This window comes from Gigantopelta aegis, chromosome 10 (assembly GCF_016097555.1).
Source record: "Gigantopelta aegis isolate Gae_Host chromosome 10, Gae_host_genome, whole genome shotgun sequence".
Taxonomy (NCBI): Eukaryota; Metazoa; Mollusca; class Gastropoda; order Neomphalida; family Peltospiridae; genus Gigantopelta; species Gigantopelta aegis.
In genome coordinates this window covers 72773012-72793398 of record NC_054708.1, presented here as the reverse complement: position 1 = coordinate 72793398, position 20387 = coordinate 72773012, and the positions used below count along the sequence as shown (strand labels likewise).

Here is a 20387-nt window from a genome sequence, read left to right as displayed (position 1 = left end):
ACTGATTAATAAAAATAGTGCTTAATCGTTTATATAATATTTGATGTTATCACAAATTGTTTTAGTTTATTGATGTAAGCATATAAATTTTAAAAAACGCAACATTTATTTATTCAGGATTTTACTTTTACGTTTGGAATATATATATATATATATATATATATATATATATATATATATATATATATATATATATATATATATATATATATACACACACACACACACACACACACACACACACACACACACACACACTAGTAGTTGGTTAGTATATATTTTGTATTCACGACGCGTAAACGTAAAGTATGATGATAATTGTCCCTCAGATATATCTAGAGTATGTACTATTAAACTGGATTTTAAATACAACTGGTAAAAACTGTCTTAACAAAATATTTTAAAATGTTTAGAAAATAAAGATATATATGAAATTGAAACTTCTTGTTTTATTTACTAGAAATAAAATATATGTACAACTGGGTATATGTCCCATACTTTTGGAGAAATATGCGTATTGAAATGAACGTTTGAACTGCATATGCCATAAAATGAAAAAACGTATTTCATTTCAACTATGTTCGTGCTTGTATTCAATTACGGTTCAAGCACACTTGTTATGGCACACGCCTCAGTGGTTAATTGTTAATAGATATATGTTATTGAGAGTGTTAATGAGAAAAAAGGAGGGTGTAGTGGCCTTACATCTACCCGTTGTGCCCTTAAGAACTGACTCTGGGCTGGAGCCGGTACCGGGATGCAAACCCTGTACCTGTCATCATTGTAAGACCGACGTTTGCTTAGGCACTGCGCCGTCGAGACCAGTAGAAAAATGTCATCGGAATTCCACTTAACTAAGCCGATGGGGTCCGAGATTACCTGGGGCCGAGATTACTCGGGTCCGAAGTTACCAGGCCGAAGTTACCAAAGTCCGACATTACCCCTATTCCTTTTAAACACCCTCAGTAATTTTAGGCTAGATAATATACATACATGCACGTACTACACACACGTGATACGTTATCTTTAACGTCGACTGGTAAACAAACACCCATTTCATTATTCCCTGCTCTTTCTTCTATTTCCAGACAAAAGCTTGAATTACGCAATTTTTCCATTATGTACATGCACGTTAGATAAGTCTTCTATTTATATACGAGTCTGTTTGCACTGCAGATGGAAGTTGTAACATTATCTCATTGTTGTAGGTTTTAGATAATTGGACCACTGTTAAAGGAGACTGGGGGGGGGGGGGGGACGTTGATAGGGTATCCAGTTTCCTACGCAACATTTCATCATGTTTATGTAATATTTTTGGTGATGCCCTCAAAAGTATTGTTAAAGATTTGTTTTAATGCTTACATTTTAAAAAAACAAAAACAATCGCAATCATAAACGTTATTTTATTTGTGATATTATCCTTTAAAGTTGAACCATGTATATATCCTTTTATGTATATGCAGTAAAAAGGTTTTCAGTCAAACGTACATGCTTAAACGAAACCAGTGATAGCATATATTTATTTCATGCGACAGTCTTAATATTAAAATAGCGAGGATGTAGAAGTTGCCTAATTTGTTTAGAAAATAGTATACAAATATTTGTTTTAACTGGAGCCGGAGCAATATCTCCCTCCACACACCAGGCGCGTGTGCAGGAATTTTAGCAGGGGTGTGGTGTGTGGGAGAGTCATGGTCCCCCCCGGAAACTATATTTAGAAAAACGAACATTTGCTTGACCAGCAAACACCAGAAAAAGTACCCTTTTTAATTTGAAAAAAAAGACCATTCTGTCTAGCTGGTGAAAACCCGATATTATTACACCTTGATCTTTTGTTAATGCACGACCCCTCCCCCTCCCAACACAGATACCTAGTTATAGTAGGTTAGGTACAGCCCCGGAGCTTGAACACTGGGCATTTACAAATAAACATTATCATCCAACGATACTTCAGCATAATATACGTGTTTTAAAAATATATATATATTTCTGCCTTTACTAAACAATACGTGATTACGCAAGTGTGGCCTCTAACCCTAGTAGATAAAGATAAAAAGGTCAGGTTATTGGTTGTTTTTAGTTTTTCTCCGGCATATTCGGCTTTGAGAGCTATTTTGGTTTAACTTGTACCACAATACTCATGCTATACTAGAATAACAGCTTGTTACGGACTTTTTTTGTGTTCAGTTGCAGTCGACAAGGAAGTAGGAAGAGTTGAAAACCAGTTCAAGTCTCCCAGTAGGTCGAGTTCGTTACAGTGTCGTCATTCCATTCAGAGTGTTCGATCGAACGTGAGAATGTGCATTTCAATTACCTTCACGTGAAATACGTTGAAAACATTTGAACTTATCAATAAACGTAACGTCTTTATTATTGAGGTTTGGTTTATTTAAAAAAAAAAAACCACGTATTTTCTCTCTCGGTCACGGCAAAATCTATTTTTTGCACCATCATTTTTGCTTACGTCATGCGTCTGTATGGAGGATGTGGGGCGTAAACGGTTACCCTTACATTGGAATGCCTTTGCGAAATGGACGCACGTTTCTTCTGAGTAATGGAAATAGTATACACACGGAAACTTCCAGGTGTGTTTATAAACAGTGCATGTTATTTTGCTTACTGTCTGTATTATAAACAGCTAGGCATAAAACCAAAGATGGTTTACAGTTTTTAAAGTTGTAATAGTTTTCTCTTCAAAATGTGTGTGTGTGTGTGTGTGTGTGTGTGTGTGTGTGTGTGTAATTCAGTGGTAGAGCGCTCGCCTAAGGTGTGATAGTTACAATATCGAGCGCTCGTTTTCCCCATCCTAAGGTGTGATAATCATAGACAGTAGTACTATCCTGCCTATACAATATAACATATCCTTTCTTTTGTTGGAATACGCCTGTTTGGCGCTAGCGGATCACATTCCCCTCTACTCTAGACCCGTACATTTTGAAATGTGGACTGTATATTGTTGTACTTCGTTCGTGTATTTCCAATAGCTTTTTATTACGCCTGTATGGTACCCGTACTTTGGACTGTATATTTTGTACCTGTATTCTTGTGTAGTAAATTCTACCGCATATAAAATAAGTAATAAAATATGAATCGTGACACAGTTGGTTGCGGACAAAAATAGATTATTTTAATAAATGGATGTTTAAACAAGGAGACAGTTTTCTTTATCCATTCATTCATAGACGTGTCACGTGCTAGCTGAACTATGATTTCCGTCACAAAAGCGCTTTGATTTCCCACATTCAGCCGTCTGGCTGAGATTTTGTTACTGTTGAAAATAGGTTTTCTAAAGGCTGTGGAATTTGTGTTTGCATATTTTGAAAGGGATACCTCGACACTTCAAGCGTGAATCCAGAATCGCAGTGTGTCTATGTTGGGACAAGTCTTAAATGTACTAGAAAGAAAGAAAACACACAACACGGGGCAGCTGCCCCCTCGTACAATATAACAACTGCCCATTATAGTTTATAAGATTTGGGGTTGTGTGTGTACTCGTAGCTCAAGAAGATCTTATTTTAATGTTTTATAATTGCTGGGTTGTTTTGGTTGGGTTTTTTTTTTTTTTTTTTTTTGTTTTTTGGGGGGAGGCTGTTGTTAGCTATTTTCCTCTCTTTTGTTTTTGGCAATTGAATGGCCCAGTGTTATCTACAACCTGCAGACATTTAAAAATTATTTGCAATGAACCGAGTGTTCCAGGAGCTACAAAAAGATTATCCTTATAGTGAGGCATACGCCGGAAAATGAGTTGATTTAATTGTGCATGATGTATAGTGAGTGTGGTGAGTGTGATGCACGTGTCCGTGAACATTTCAATGTCAAGTTAGACATGTTAGCCTTGAAAAACAACGTTCTTTCATGTCGTGATGCTGCTTATATTAAAAAAACACCCCCAAAACACCAACAACCAACAACAAGAACAACATTACAACAACAAAAACACACACGCGCGCGCGCACACACACACACACACACACACACACACACACACAGACAACACATACACACACACACACACACACACCCATACCAACACACATACCAACACACATCACACACACACACACACACACACACACACAGATACATTCACATACACACACACACACACACACACACCAACACACATCACATACACACACACAGATACATTCACATGTACATACACACACAAACACACACACACACAAACAAACAAACACACACACACACACACACACACACACACACACACATACCAACACACATCACATACAGATACATGCACATGTACATACACACACACACACACACAAACACACACACACATACACACACAAACACACACGCACACACAAACACACACACACACACACATATACCACACCACACCACACACACAAACATATACCACACCACACACACACACAAACATATACCACACCACACACACACAAACAAACATATACCACACCACACACACACACACAAACATATACCACACCACACACACACACACACAAACATATACCACACCACACACACAAACATATACCACACCACACAGTAACAAAATTCAACTCCTGTACATAGTACAATTCAGTTCTGTTTTCACAGTTAAGGATTCTACTCGTGATAGATGTTATTGGCGCGAGGGGGTCAAAGCTAGGAGGCAATTTAAACATAGTATATAGATGGTCCACTCTTTAATCATAACATCATTATAGCTTGGAATGAATGTCGCGAAATCTTGTATACAGTATGTGTGTGGTGTGTTTTGCTTGCTAATGCATCTTTTATTGCCAAAACTAATTCGAACAAAAACCAATGATCAAATATTATACAAAATAAGACCATAAAGCGACAATAGTATAAGAATACCAGCAGTATCAAGTACCATCGTGTGTGGAAACTACACTGATCATAATACTCATACTAACTTACAAAGCAATTAGAACGGTGTACGTCCCGGTACTTTTATTGTTCTCATCCCGGTACTAACACAAGTTAAATGTCTGCTTCCCTGGGTACCCAACTCCTGGTCAGAACGTGGATGTTTAAATCACAACTACCCTGCAAAACTGAGTGGCCAGGGCTTCTTAAGTATTGTAGAATTGAAAAGTGTTGCAGTTGTGGGAAACAACAACAACAACAACAAACAAACAAACAAAAATACAAAAACAACCCCAAAACAAAACAATAACAACATTAACAAAATATCGTTGTATTTGCATGCACTTATATTGAATGCATTGTAAAAACAGAAGAAAGGGTAACGGTATTCTCTCCCCCGGGGCACATCATTAGGTTAATAAGATTGCATTTTATTTAAATTATATACCATATGTTGAGTGGGGTAAATAAACTTTAACTTTAAACAAATGTACAATGGGGATAGGTGACCTGAAGTACCGAATAAAATAGTCTGTGTTACCGTATTTTACCCTATTATATATCAGTATTTTTTTTATATGACAATAGATGTCTATTATACTGTGTGCAGGAACCTTTTTCCCCCGTTAGTATAGCTTAGTCTGTCTGTAAATGCCACCTGCGTACCAATGTGACGTATAAAGTGCCCTTGACACTGGTTCACAAAACACAGTTTACAGGAGACGGTGACATATATATGTTTTATATACGCGACGTCTCAATATTCGTTTGTAATGAACGCTTTTTTAATAATGGCATTGGTATCATGGGTGCTAATGAATTGAACAACTTGTTACGTCTGCTGACCAGTGACGTGTTATTGGTGTTTAAATATATTCACCTCCAGACTTCCAAAAGATACATGGCTCTTTGCCAGCCGAGCTCACGTCAATATTGATCTGGCTTCGGTTCAAGAATGTTTACAACGAACTCGTCTATAGTGACGGCGTAGCCTATTGCACACCCACGTCATTGGCTACGTGTCGTCTATTCACAGGCTTTGTAGTGGTTTAACCTCTATTATATAACCCCCAAATCCAGAGGCCACACCTCCCCATTCACACACCCGATTATGTTACCTAACAATTGATACTGCTAGAATGTTTACAGACCTTATTGAACGAATATTGTTGATAAACATTGCTGGTCGACTAACACGTTTACGAGTATAGTGTGTTAATCTATAACATTGAAAAATGCATCCTAAGGTATAATGATTTAGTTTTTTGTTATCAACAGTTACTTATAAACTGGTTTGGTAATCTATAACATTGGAAAATGCATCCTAAGGTATACTTATTTAGATGTTTTGTTATCAACAGTTACTTATAAACTGGTTTGGTAATCTGTAACATTGGAAAATGCATCCTAAGGTATACTTATTTAGATGTTTTGTTATCAACAGTTACTTATAAACGAGTTTGGTAATCTGTAACATTGGAAAATGCATCCTAAGGTATACTTATTTAGATGTTTTGTTATCAACAGTTACTTATAAACGAGTTTGGTAATCTGTAACATTGGAAAATGCATCCTAAGGTATACTTATTTAGATGTTTTGTTATCAACAGTTACTTATAAACGAGTTTGGTAATCTATAACATTGGAAAATGCATCCTAATGTATAATGATTTAGTTTTTTGTTATCAACAGTTACTTATAAACGAATTTTAACTTACGTTTAATTAAACTTAACTGTACTTATTGAGTGTAGTGTTTCATTAAACATAGAGTTTCCATTTTATAATTATAGATCGAGGCGCTTGTTAAAGGCTTCAAGCTGTCCACCTTGACGTATAAACGCATCATGCATTTGCTGGACGCCGAAATGAACAACGGACTGACCAAACACACACATCACGTGGCTGACATTAAAATGTTCCCCACATTCGTCAGATCTTTACCCGATGGAACAGGTAGGCCTATACAATTAGTTTAAATGTTGAAATGGAATCAGAACTGAAACAATTGATTTTCTTTCACGTATTAGCGTTATGAGAAAATAACTGACAGAGTACATATACTTTTGGCACAAAATATTTCCACTAACCGGTTATTTTTAGACTACTGATCGAATTATTTTTGTCTGATTTCCAAATTGTTCTCCGTTTTTTAATAAAATTATTTATTATTTGGTATAAAATGTTGCTACATTTTCCCATTAGTGATCATTTGTGCGCACATACCACGGTTATTGATATACTAGTCGTGAGGCACTAATTGGCACGGGTGATGGTGTGGGGGGAATACCAATAGGTCCACCGAAGGGGTTCGATCCTATGACCGATTGAGCTAGGTAAGAGCTAGTTTTCAGTAAGAATCATAGTAAATTTAATACTTCGTAGGCGTAGGAAGCGGTGAGGGGAGATAATACATTGCTCACCCCTCCCTGCTGGAAAGTAAGTTCATATATTACTGGCCCCTCCAATTACTGGCATCGTGCAACACATACATACAAGTATACATATAAATTGTGACACACCTCTTAAAAAAGGGGGAAAAAGACGAAGAAAAAAGTAGATTCATCAGTTTTAACTATATATACAAACATTTGTAATAATAATAAAAAATAAACGACTATTTGACCAAAGACTCCCTGTTCGGCTCTTCTTAAAACAACTAGGTAGACTTAATGGGAAAAGATTGTTAACATTTTAGTCAGTCCCTACACTCCATGTTCCAAACTATTTTGACTTTTTATATATACTGCTACGAATGTTTGATACATTGACTATTTGATTTCCAGAAACTGGAAGTTTTCTTGCGCTGGATCTGGGCGGCACAAATTTCCGCGTTCTGTTGGTGAAGATAGACGAGCTGGACGTGGACATTCAGAGTAAAACCTACCTCATACCGCAGAGGATTATGCTCGGCACTGGACAACAAGTAGGTCACGTCACACCTAGAACGGCCAGTACCTGGAGGGCGACATTAAATAAAACATTTTTTTCTTTCTTTCTTTCTTTCTTTAAACAACATGTTTAAAAAACTTGAGGGTTTTCCCCATCAACAGGTAAATATAAAAGGTAGTGGATAACAAAGAGATGTACCCCCCCCCCCCCCCCCCCCCCACCCCCCCCCCCCCCCCCCCCAGTCACATCACTTTGTCATCCGCTACTTTTTATAGTTACCAGTTGCCCCATAACACGACTCGTAAACAGTGTGGTTATCCCATGTGGATGTCCCCGAATATAAAACCGTGGACTACATGCGAACAGAACGATGGTTTCGCGTGAAATATTGTGTCCTCTATTGATGCCTATTCTCTTTTCACATTGAACAAATAAAACATATCACTATAATATCAAGAACATTGTCACAAACATCCGATAATTCTGTGGTTTTATTTTATTTTATTTTTTCATATCTACCCATTTTTGTAGCACATATTCCACCAATGTACCGACGCCATAATACCGTAAATAAAATGTGTTGAGTGCGTCCTTAAATAAAACATTTCCTTCCTTCCACCAATGTAATACGACATCTTAGTTAAATTAGTGTGTACACAGACGAATCAAGTTACTTCACAGAAAAGTTGTTTTGTCGTTGTGGTGTTTTAAATATTGTCTTACATGTTTTTTTTGTTTTTTGTTTTTTTTTGTTTATTTGGAGCAGCTCTTTGACCACATAGCTGACTGTATCGGGAAGTTCATAAATGAACACGACTTGAAGGGTCAGAAGTTGCCCCTTGGCTTCACCTTCTCCTTCCCGTGTAGACAGGAAGGGTTGGCCAAAGCGAGGCTCTCAAAATGGACCAAGGGGTTCCGGTGCGAGGGGGTAGTGGGTGAAGACATCTGCCAACTCCTACACGAAGCTTTGAAAAGACGAACAGTACGTGTAACAATTACATTTTGATTTTTCTTCTTTTCAAAAGTAAGCCATTTGGTAAACATAAAACCCCCATTAAACGTGCAACTAAAACCTTAGACTAAAACCAAATCTCAATTTTGTTTTCTCTCTCTCTCTCTCTCTCTCTCTCTCTCTCTCTCTCTCTCTCTCTCTCTCTCTCTCTCTCTCTCTCTCTCTCTCTCTCTCTCTCTCTCTCTCTCTCTCTCTCTCAGCTTGAGCTACTTATAAAAATTAGGACAACCAGAACACAAATGAATAAACAAACGCTGATATACTAATCAGAACGCAGGGCAGTCTCTTTAAAAATAAATAAAATTTATTTTCTGTAGAACACAGACGTGGAGATAGTTGCGATTGTGAACGACGCTGTAGGAACTCTGATGTCTGCCGCTCATGGTGACAGGGCGTGTGAGATCGGACTCATCCTCGGTATGTGATCTTCTCATTTAACTTTAGTATGTATGAGTCTGGTTATAAGAAATACCCCTGTCACACTCCACTACAGACCGTCGGATCGATATGTGAAGTATGAATGTAGGGCACACGCACGTTATAATTGGGTGGAGGGAAGGGGAACAAGCACATTATTTGGTTTAAATTTATTATACAGAAGGACAAAGAAAACATAAATGTTTTGAAAATTGAATCAGATGAGGTCACAGACCACACTGCCCCCCCCCCCCCCTCCCCAGGTTCCTGCGGACCTGCACTATTTTTTAATACTAGAGCTTCAGTATGTCTTCCGTGAAATGAATGAGACCTATGTTTTTTTAATCGCAGATGCTAGGTCAACTGAAGTTACTAAGTCTTCTTTTGGTTTCTATGTTGCAATTTTGATATTTAATCTATTTGCACTCTGTTATTTTGATAACTAAGCAGAATAGTTTGCACACTTTAGCAGAGTTCGTTTTTGGCGTAATTCAAAATCCAGCTGAACTATTCACATTAAAAAAACAAAAATTAAAAAATAAATAAATAAAAACCCCACAAAAACCCACAAATCCCCAACCCTCCCCACAAAATAACCTAAAAAACAAAACAAAAACAAACCCTGTTTAAGTTTATGTTTAATGTGTTTGATTTTGTCGTCTTTCAGGTACAGGTTGCAATGCTTGCTATATGGAAACACTTGACAATGTTGGCTTGTGGGACACAGATAATAAGGATAAAGCTCATCCTAACCAGGTGAGTCCCTGTTTGACATCACTTCTTTTTACATTTGTAAAACCACAACATAATGTGGTTTTGGGTAAGGGTGTACATTTTTTCTTCGTTTTTAATTTTTCAAATAACTGAAATCAACATTTAAAAAAATACTGTAATCAAGACGACATGACTCATAAAACGGATGTTGAACGATGCCAACAGAAAGTAATGTGACAGGATTTCGACAAATAAGAATATAAATATTTGTTAGTAGGCTATGTTATATAATAATTAAATAGATACAATCTTTAATATATTTATTATTATTTAACACTTTAGAATGGATAATTCAGATTACTATTTTATCATGTCACAATATTCCTTAATAGCCTTAGACTAGCATTGATAAAATACGTTTCTCTCTGTGTTTATATATACATGTGTACACACACACACACACACGCACACACACACACACACGCACACACACACACATACCACGCACACACACATACACACACACCACGCACACACACACATATACACATACACACACACACACACACACACACACGCACACACACACACACGCGCACACATACAGAGAGAGAGAGAGAGAGAGAGAGAGAGAGAGAGAGAGAGAGAGAGAGAGAGAGAGAGAGAGAGAGAGAGAGAGAGAGACACACATATATATAATGGTAAATCAGTTTTTGCTGACATTATTTGACATGTTTAGGTAATCATCAACACGGAGTGGGGAGCCTTTGGTGACAATGGTTGTCTGGATTTCGTCCGGACAGAGTACGACAGGGAGCTCGACACATATTCCATTAACCCAGGAAAACAGATGTAAGAGCTTACTCGTGTACCACACAGTGGAATACACTGAACAACAAAAGAAACGCAAACATGTTAATAGGCTACATATATTTGTTTTCATGGTACAAGTAATTCGGTTAATAGAATGTCAAAATGGGACTGAAATAGTCACAAGAAATTCGTAATTTTAATGGACAAAATGGCATTCAAGCTGAACAATTTTGTAAAAAAACCACAAATCCTATTTTGGGTTTTTTTTTTGTTGATTATATTTAGCTTATTCAGCGTAAATGCATTACTGTTAGCTACGTTCCTGTGTGATTTATACTCGCGGAAAAACGTTCATGTGCACAAAATAAAATGGTAAAGTATGTGAATTGTCAACACATATGTAGTTATAACTACATGTATTACACGAATCTAAGGCGGACCCAGTAGCAGTAACCCACACATTTGCTACGTTCGATTCGGAATACTATTACACTTATTTTTAATAAAATATTTCTTTTATTGCACAGTCAAAAGTATTTTTATTACTACAGTAAGATTAAATGGGTATGTATTACTATTGTACTAAACTGTGGTGTTGCTGTTCCAGTATGGAGAAGATGATCTCCGGGATGTACATGGGGGAGATAGTCAGACTGACGCTAGAACGTCTGACGTCAGAGGGCCTCGTCTTCATGGGCGCCGACCGAGACAGTCTGCTGTTCGAACGCGGCAAGTTCTACACCAAATACGTCTCAGAAATAGAAAGGTAATCAGTGGTCGCAAGGCCGACTTGAGGACATTGATATATACTTGGCCTTTGTCCTTCAATTTAAACCAGAAGATTCATAAGAAACGTCCCACCTTTTGAAGTTGAATAGGGAGGTACTAAGATATTAAAAAAAAGAAACCTGGCCGGTACTCGGGATCACCCACTTAACGATTAGTGGTTACCTGGGTAATCCCGAGGCTTATATAGCAATGACTTTGTCATCCGTATAGGTGACGCACCCTTCGGGGTGTAAGGCTCACGAATGCTTGAGGAACTCTACGAGGACACCTCTCAACGGCTCAACACCCGACTAGCTGATATCTCCTCAACTATACGTTTCACCACCACACCGGACGGCGCCTGGCGGGCTCTCACTACCATTATCCTTCCAATCCTATCATTCCTTCCCTTCCTTCCCCTATACCATCATCATCCTAAATACTGCCCTACTGTGCTACATGGATGACTTGGTGCTGTTTGGGTGCGCTAGGGCGTAGGCGGTTTGGGCCGATAGAATGCCTGGTAGGAGGCCTCCCTCCCCCGGAACCTCCACCCCATGGAAATCCGGACCAGCCGAACTGGGCTACCCGCCTGTTTGAGCGCTGACTGGATTGGGCGCGATGCTCCCCCCTTTGCGAATCCTTATTCCTCCAGGGCTTAAGACTATAAGTAATTAAATGAATTATTATAAATAAATACTATATTATCGTTTTATTATATTAGTTTTTTAGACCAGCCCGACTGAAAAATATATTGCACCGTCTACATATTAATTGTAACTTTATAACCTGAGTTAGCTATATTGAATTGGTGCTTCTAAAAAATATTAATCTTAATTAAAATTAGTTTAAAGTTTCAAGTCCCCTATTTATTTATAATTTTTGCTTTAAGTGGTCATACCACGTTTCTAAATTACTCCCCTACATATTTTATTCCCCCCCCCCCCCCCCCCCCCCCCCCCCCTCCTGCCCCGGAATTGGTCACTGGCGAAGTCAGAGGCTAAATCCGAGGTGGGCGTGCCTGAACCTTTGTGGATATGGGCACGTAAATAAGAGTTCCCATCCCATCCCATAGGGAGGTAAGCAGGCATTGAAAATTTGCACAATGCCAGTTTATTATAGTGGAGAAAAGTAGAACTCTGAACACCAAGGAACAGTAGAACATCAGTTTATTACGTCGTCTGTTGGTGGTAGAATGTTCACATTTACGTACAAATGCGTTTAAAATGGTGCATGATACAAAAGCAATATCAAGAAAAGTTATACCATTGAGAAAACACTCAACATCTACTGTACGTACTTAAAACGATGGTCAATTGACCCAATATCTTCATTTACTCAACTCAAAGTTTTTTTGTTTGTACACACTGCAATTACGGATCCAAAGTGTGGTACCAGAGGGACCTGTCCCTTCTCCATCAAACATTTATAAGCCCCTTTTTAAAAACAATTTGTTTACAATTTTTATTTCACGAATGCCAAATGTTATTGAGTGCCCTATTTTAGAAGTTGAATGATGTGCCCTTTTGTCGTAGGTCCCCTCCTTAAAATATCTCCTTGGTCCGCCTATGTATTCACACACTCCCTAAAACAACGCTGGATCCAGCCCTAGTCATAAGTGTTGTGTTTTTCTCACTGACAGTGACCACGATGAGTTTTTCCGCAACACGAAGCAGGTCCTGGAGGAGTTGGGCATCGACAACTTTACGACGGAGGACTGCAAGATCATCAAGTATGTCTGTACCCTCGTGTCGGCCAGGTCGGCATTCCTCGCAGCCGCAGGTCAGTACTGGGCTGGGACTAGTTGAACGTTTCTTTTGTTTAATGACACCACTAGAGCACATTCGTTTATTAATCATCGGCTATAAAATGTCAAACATTTGGTAATTTTGACATATTATAGTCATTAGCAGCAACGGATCTTTTATATGCACCATCCCACAGACAGGATAGCATATACCACGGCCTTTGATATACTAGTCGTGGAGCACTGGCTCGAATGAGAAATAGCTTTATGGGCCCACCGACGGGGATCGATCCCAGACGAACCGCGCATCAGGCTTTACTGCTGTGTTACGACCCGCTCCCTCTGTTCTGGGCAACGGCAGGAGAAGACGTTTCTCCTGATAATCACTGCTTTTAATTATCTCGCGAGCTGAGTATCTGTTTGTGTGTGGGCATGCGTGTGTGTGTGTGTGTGCGTGGGTGTGTGTGGGTGTGCATGCGTATGCATACGTGTGTGCGTGCGCGCGTGTGTGGCTAACTGACTGATTGGCTGATTGTCTGTCTGAACGTCTGGCTGGCTGCTTGGTTAGCAGGCTTTCTGGCTAGTTGTTTACCTGGCTGGCTAGTGGATCTGGCTGGTTGGTTGTGTGTCTCAATGTCTGACTACATGGCTGGCTGGTTGTCCGTCAGTCTGAACGCCTGGCTAGATGGATAGTTGTCTGTCTAGATGGATGGCTTATTGTCTAGCTGGTTGGTTGGTTATCTGATTTTCTGAATGTCCAGTTAGATGGCTCACTGGCTAGTTGTCTACTTGGCTGGCTGATGCATGACTTGTTGTTCTAGTTTATATAATAATTCAGAATATATTCTTATAATGTTGAAACCATTATGCTGTTTGATGATTACTATATTTTATATTTACCATAGTACTTAAATTAGTTAAGATATCGAAATTTTCTTTTTTCAGGACTTGCTACATTAATCAACCGCTTGAAGAAACCGGAAATGACGATAGCAGTTGATGGATCCCTCTACCGCTTTCACCCGCGATTTCACAATTTGATGTCGCTCAAAATAAAGGAGCTTGTTCATAATGGCCTAAAGGTAGAAACCCTTGCAAAAAAATCATATTACATATACAGTATTTGTTTACCGTACGACCATTTTATAATTTAGTATAAGTTTCAGATATTCTTTAATGTTGAGATAATCCATCAGTTTATAATAAGAGACATTTAGACGGGGTCAAAGTTGATATATTTCTTGAATGACGTGCTGCTTTGATTGTTTATAATTTATTAATGCAATTAGTGCATTTTTTGAACAGTAAAGGATCATTCACCTCAGTGTGAACACTGTCGGCGTACACTGACAGTTCGTCACATTTTGGTGGAGTGTCATCATCTTGAACCGACTAGGAAGATACTAGTATATTTGGTAGACGAAATGTGATAGAATCATTTCGATTCCACGCTGAACTATCTTGGAGTCTCTACGAGATGCTGATTTTTTACTCAAAATATTAATATACTTAACTGTGATACTTATACTTTTGCGCATACTTATTTGTAATACTTATACTTATGCACAGCTCTCTACACAATGTTTTAAACTTAGTTTTAGAAAACAAATATATATATATATATATATATTGATGTTGATCATCAATTCATTTACACATTTGTCATTGTCTGACATCCAATAGCCGATCTATTTTGTGAGCTGAGGTGTCGTTCAACATTCATTTATTCATTCATTCATTTTAGGGGCGGGACGTAGCCCAGTGGTAAAGCGTTCGCTTGATGCACGGTCGGTCTGGGATCGATCCCCATCGGTAGACCCATTGGGCTATTTCTCGTTTCAGTCAGTGCTCCACAACTGATGTAACAAAGGCCGTGGTATGTACTATCCTGTCTGTGGGATGGTGCATATAAAAGATCCCTTGCTGCTAATCGAAAAGAGTAGCCCATGAAGTGGCATCAGCAGGTTTCCTCTCTCTATATCTGTGTGGTCCTTAACCATATGTCTGACGTCATATAACCGTAAATAAAATGTGTTGAGTGCGTCGTTAAATAAAACATTTCCTTCCTTCCTTCATTGATTTTAGAGCAGTCTTTAGCAAAAACAAGTAAAAAGGTAAAAGCGTACTATTGAACCCTCTCATTTCTTTCTTATTCCAGTTTAAGCTATCACTTTCTCACGACGGAAGCGGAAAGGGGGCAGCGCTCGTTGCGGCCGTTGCCATGCGACTGCGGAGTCTCAAAGTTTGAAAACGAGGTTGAAAGAGATGTGATCACGTGCCAAGTGGTTACTGTGTGGTTGTCACGTGTTACTATGTGTAGCTAAAATTGACTGGTGTGCTTCACACTGTTATCATGCGATCCCAACAGACATCCTGGATAAATGTTACTTGACTGTGACGTCACTGGCATAAGCAGGAAATCGGCTTCTCGGCGAGGTGAAAGAACTGAACTGATGTAAATTTGTATTCTGAATGGCAGCATTATTTCTGTATATAAGCTTCAACCTGCGCTGACTCTGTGAAAGCTTCTATGCTGTAGACATACGTGATGTGGATGTTTATACAGTTTTGACCATATTGGTTAAGTACGGACTCCCAGAAAGAGTTGTCGACAATTGAGTGCATAATTATAATTATTCTTGTAAGACACAGAAAACGCTCGAATTTGATTTATTGATCAAACTTTCAGACAGAAGTCTATTTTCCATGTGTTTTGAGTTGTTAGTGAATTGTGATCTTGCATCTGTACCTGAAGATATAGTGTGTAGCTACTTCAAATATAAGGACATGGTGTCATATATTAGAAAGAATGAATTTTGTTCTTTAAAACAACATATATTTATGTAGCACAGAAAATTATTATTGTTGTATATTTTAAACAAAACCAGTAGAGATTTTTTGTGATATTATGAGAGATCTTTAATTTGAAGGACAAAGTTTTGAAATTTGTTGGTATGTTTAGTTCCTTACTAATGTGTTTGTACATAACATTATTATTACATGGTGATAAATTCTTCAGAAATATTCACTGAGTGTACAGCTACTTTCAAACGTGTGTCACACAACTACTGAAAGGAAGTACAGTGTAACCCCATGTAAACCGGACACCCATTGGACTGAATAAAACGTCTGGTTTTAAGGGGTGTCTGTTTTAGAGAGGTTATGTTCTGTACTGATATTTAAAAAAGAGACCGCGAAAAACGTCCGGTTTTGAGGGAATTCCGGTTTACAAATGGTCTGGTTTTAAGGGTTTTAACTGTACATAATGACCTCTTAAAACAGATGAATGTCGATTTAGGAGAAACTTAAGGTGACCTCTAAAGACAGGTGACAGGTAAAAGGGGTGGACTACTTGAGCTAGTTTGTATTTCAGACAATGATAAGCATATTGCAGTCGCTTCAGAAACACCTCTTTGACCTGGCATTTTCTGACGGACGAACAATCTTGGTCGCTCGCAAGACTGGGGTTTTATGTTTAACGTCAAGTGAATGAGATATGATAGAAGACGAGGGTACCAGTCAAACAGTTCACGATCGGTCGACCTCCTGAACAGCCAGGCCACAGTCCTTCCTCCAACTCGGGAGTCCAGACGCCAAGCTTGTAAAACTTTTAAGGGTCGACTTTAACGAAATCTTCCCCATACAAAAACATGTAGTTAAAGTTAGCTAAAGTCTTGAGTCTGGACCTTTTAAAATACAGGCAAAGGTCGTACTCTTCTTTTGGATTTGCCATTGCACGCACTTGCAGAACTTCAGACTCCAGTATTGTTTGAACACTGGTAGAAGTAGCATAAGCAATCAAGTCGCGACTTAAGAGAAAGTCTCCATACGTTACCTACGTCCTTTGTGAGCGTGACTTTATTATATCGTCGACTCTAGTTTAAAAAGTTTTATAAGCGCAGCGCCAAGTCTGTATAATCACACATGAATGAGATTCGTCCCTTAATATTAAAGGAAACTGCTTTTTGACGTGTTCCCTTCATCTAGAATGTTGTCTGCTCGCGATTCTAAACTGGTGACACTTGGGCTTTCAAGGCCGACGATAATTTTACAGTTAAGAAAAAAAAAAGTTTCAAGTCAACCCAGTCAGAGATTCATCTCCAACCTTTGACGTCTCTGACCCCGAGTCACTGAAGTTGACAAATGTCTAACTTAAGGCCCTGGCGGAGTTTGAGTCATATGACCTTGGAGCTCCTACTTATTACCTGCCCAGCCTTCAAGATGAGGTATGCGTGGGAGTGCCTGTAATCCGATGTTATTCTTTTTCTATACGGTCTTTCATTGTATGTCTAATGTAGCAGACAGCCTCTGAAGCTTTACGCGCAAACCTGTTTACAATATGTGTATAATTGAAAAAAAGTTCTGTTGTTGTTGTTGTTAATAGTATAGGCCTACGTATCTTGCTAACTTTAATAAGTGTTGCTAATGCGGGCAACAGGTTTTAAGTGGTATCCACGTGTTTATTTTTCTTATTCGTGACACGGCATACGTGTACGTTAATAGACATACTTTTCTTTGTAAATATACAGCAGGATAAAAATTCAACTCAAAACCGTGATGTTTGGTATACCGTGCCAAGTGTTGTGTATTGTTGGTGAATGTATACTTTGGAAATAATTATTTGTGGGGCTATACCTTTTGTTATAACACGAGTTTTACCTTCACCGAACAACATGAGTTAACTTTCAGTAACTGTTATCAAGTACCATCTACTGAAAAAAATAATAATTACCTTAGTTTTGGTTAAGGTTTCCAGACGCGTGTGCAGGGGGAGGACTAATAGATAGTATGATTGCCCCCCCCCCCCCCCCCCCCCCCCCCCCCCCCCCCCCCCCCCCCACCAGCAATGTTGGTGATCTCCTAATACAAAACGCCGATGGATGTAAAATGTTACTGTTGTAATCTGGAGATCTGGATAGTTCTGTGGTCTTTGTAAAACTTTCTTGAACTTGTGCGTGGTAAAGATTTTAAAACTCGTGTCATAACCACCATCATCAAAAGGTCTCACACCAGAAATGATTATTTTCAAAAGATACTGGGTTACATTTCTGATTGTTTGGAAAACACATTGTTTTAATAAAAAAAATTCTTAATTGGAATGCTAGTAAATCCAGTACAGACTGGTTTATGTGATAGTTTGGAGCAGCCCTTAGTGTTTATTTGCTACTTACGTTTTTACTTTTCAGTTTGTAAGTACTGCCATGTAATGGTCAGCTATGACATCGTATACAGCTCGTATAGTTGTGTTTGTTGTGTATTTTAAAACTTTTGCTCTTTACAGCACTTGTTGATTTTATGCACTTCCATTGCTATTTACATGACATGTTTGAGATAGACTGGGTTATAATACTCGTTTACTAGTAACCCTACCCAGTATCCAGATATTGTTTCTTTCGTTGTTGTTTTTTCACAACTGTTTTAATGAGTACATTCAAGACAGTTTGAAAAGTATTATTTATAGACATCCAACCATTTACAGGAGTCTCGAACAAACAATATGTTGCTTTCACTTCCTTCCCCCAACCTTTACCAATAAAATTCAAATGAAATGGTTGTATTTATAACGAGTAACTCGATGTCAGAATCGTACACGTACAGTAAAATTAAAATCAAATGTTTGTATGTATAGTAAGTAACCCGATGTCTGAATCGTACACGTACAGTGAAATTCAAATGAAATTGTTTTATTTATAATAAGTAACGTAAACTCGGAACCGTACACGTACAGCGAAATTACATGTAGGTTTACTCGTCTTCACTAGTAAACTTTGCTATTCTAAGCATACGATTCATTATTCATCCACCGATTACGTAATGGAGCAATTTTAAACATTGCATAATTATAAACCGTTCCCTTTTCATACATTCACTGTGATTGGTCAGCGGTAGACCTAAGGTCATGACCTATGATTCAAAATTATTTCAGTTTTCAGTGTCGGAAACATTTTTGTTTTGTTCAGTACAATAACTGTTTCCCAATTACTATTCTGATTTGCGAATGTTTGTGGGGATGGCTCTTTGGGATGTGATGGGGAGTGGTAAATAAAATAGTAACAATATTAATTATGTTAAAAGTCCATGAATGTATGCATGATGTGTTGCAGATATTCAGTATCATGCATATGGTGTTACTTTATCCGAGTAATTAAAGCATAAAAGTTATACCAATACGTAAAAACACAATTTAAGTATAAAAGACATGTGAACACGTAGACACACCCCTCTTTGTTACCGGCCCCGATCGGACTGCTGGTGCTTCCTTGCACCTGCCAGTGCAGGCGGTGCCCCCCCCCCCCCCTCCTTCCCATCCCACTCCTTTTCTGTCCTGGATGGAGGAGCCGGCTGAGGCAGACACCTGTGCCCAGGATAGGGGTGCGCTACAACAGCTTGCTCTGAACGTGCATGTTAAACACTCTGACCTGACCTGACCTGTAGACACACCGCTATGAACTGTATGGAATTGGTGTCGACATTACTTCTTTTACGTTACTAATATCCTTTTAATAACTTTATTCCATGTGTTGAAACTACTGTCATTGAGAATTAATTAATTTAGTTGTCAGTCTTCTTCGACTTTTTAGTCAAACGTTTTATTTTTTAACATTTTAATATTATAATCAACTCATATTGGAATTTGAAACAATATTTTAATATAGAAAGTTTAAAGAGAAACAAATTAAGAGACGATAATTGTCATTTTATTAGATTTTGGTTTTTAATTTGCTCTGATTAACTAAAATCCAGAAACCTTTCTATATACATATATACATTTTCGTGTTGTTTCTTGTTGCTTCACATGTAAATACACCATTATATGCATTGTTTACTTCGTGTGGGTGATTATATTTCTTACATTGTGTACAGAATACTGGGAACTCTGTTTATCAACGTTTAAAATGTTTGTTTTTATGTTTTACGATTGAGATTTTGTGCAATGGTAATTCTATTTGTATATGTGGGTTAATAATTTAGCCATGGTAAACTTAGTTTTGTTCATACACTGTAGTTTAAAACCTTAAGTTTGAAATCCAGTGGTGTCAGATAGAATACTAATGTTATTAGTGTCGTTTGTACTCACATATGGCGGAATTTTAAGAAACAACAATATTACTTTACTCCTGTTGGGCTACAGCAAGAAATAAATACTAACCATATT

At 38.2% G+C, this 20387-nt stretch overlaps 1 protein-coding gene across 3 annotated transcripts in view; it reads left to right on the top strand.

Moving 5' to 3' along the window:
* The window catches only part of LOC121384547 (hexokinase-1-like), a 34248-nt gene extending 13861 nt beyond the window's left edge, over positions 1-20387 (top strand). The window contains exons 1-11 of one of the 3 annotated variants that reach the window (XM_041514985.1): positions 2565-2585; positions 6662-6824; positions 7655-7794; positions 8527-8742; positions 9090-9189; positions 9857-9945; positions 10643-10755; positions 11324-11482; positions 13127-13266; positions 14177-14313; positions 15390-20387. In XM_041514985.1, the coding sequence (XP_041370919.1) occupies positions 6716-6824; positions 7655-7794; positions 8527-8742; positions 9090-9189; positions 9857-9945; positions 10643-10755; positions 11324-11482; positions 13127-13266; positions 14177-14313; positions 15390-15479 (1293 nt within the window). In that variant the 5' untranslated portion in view covers positions 2565-2585; positions 6662-6715 and the 3' untranslated portion in view covers positions 15480-20387. Of the gene's footprint in view, positions 1-2564; positions 2586-6089; positions 6117-6661; positions 6825-7654; positions 7795-8526; positions 8743-9089; positions 9190-9856; positions 9946-10642; positions 10756-11323; positions 11483-13126; positions 13267-14176; positions 14314-15389 lie in introns of those variants that run through there. The other 2 variants (XM_041514984.1, XM_041514983.1) reach the window with 2 other exon arrangements.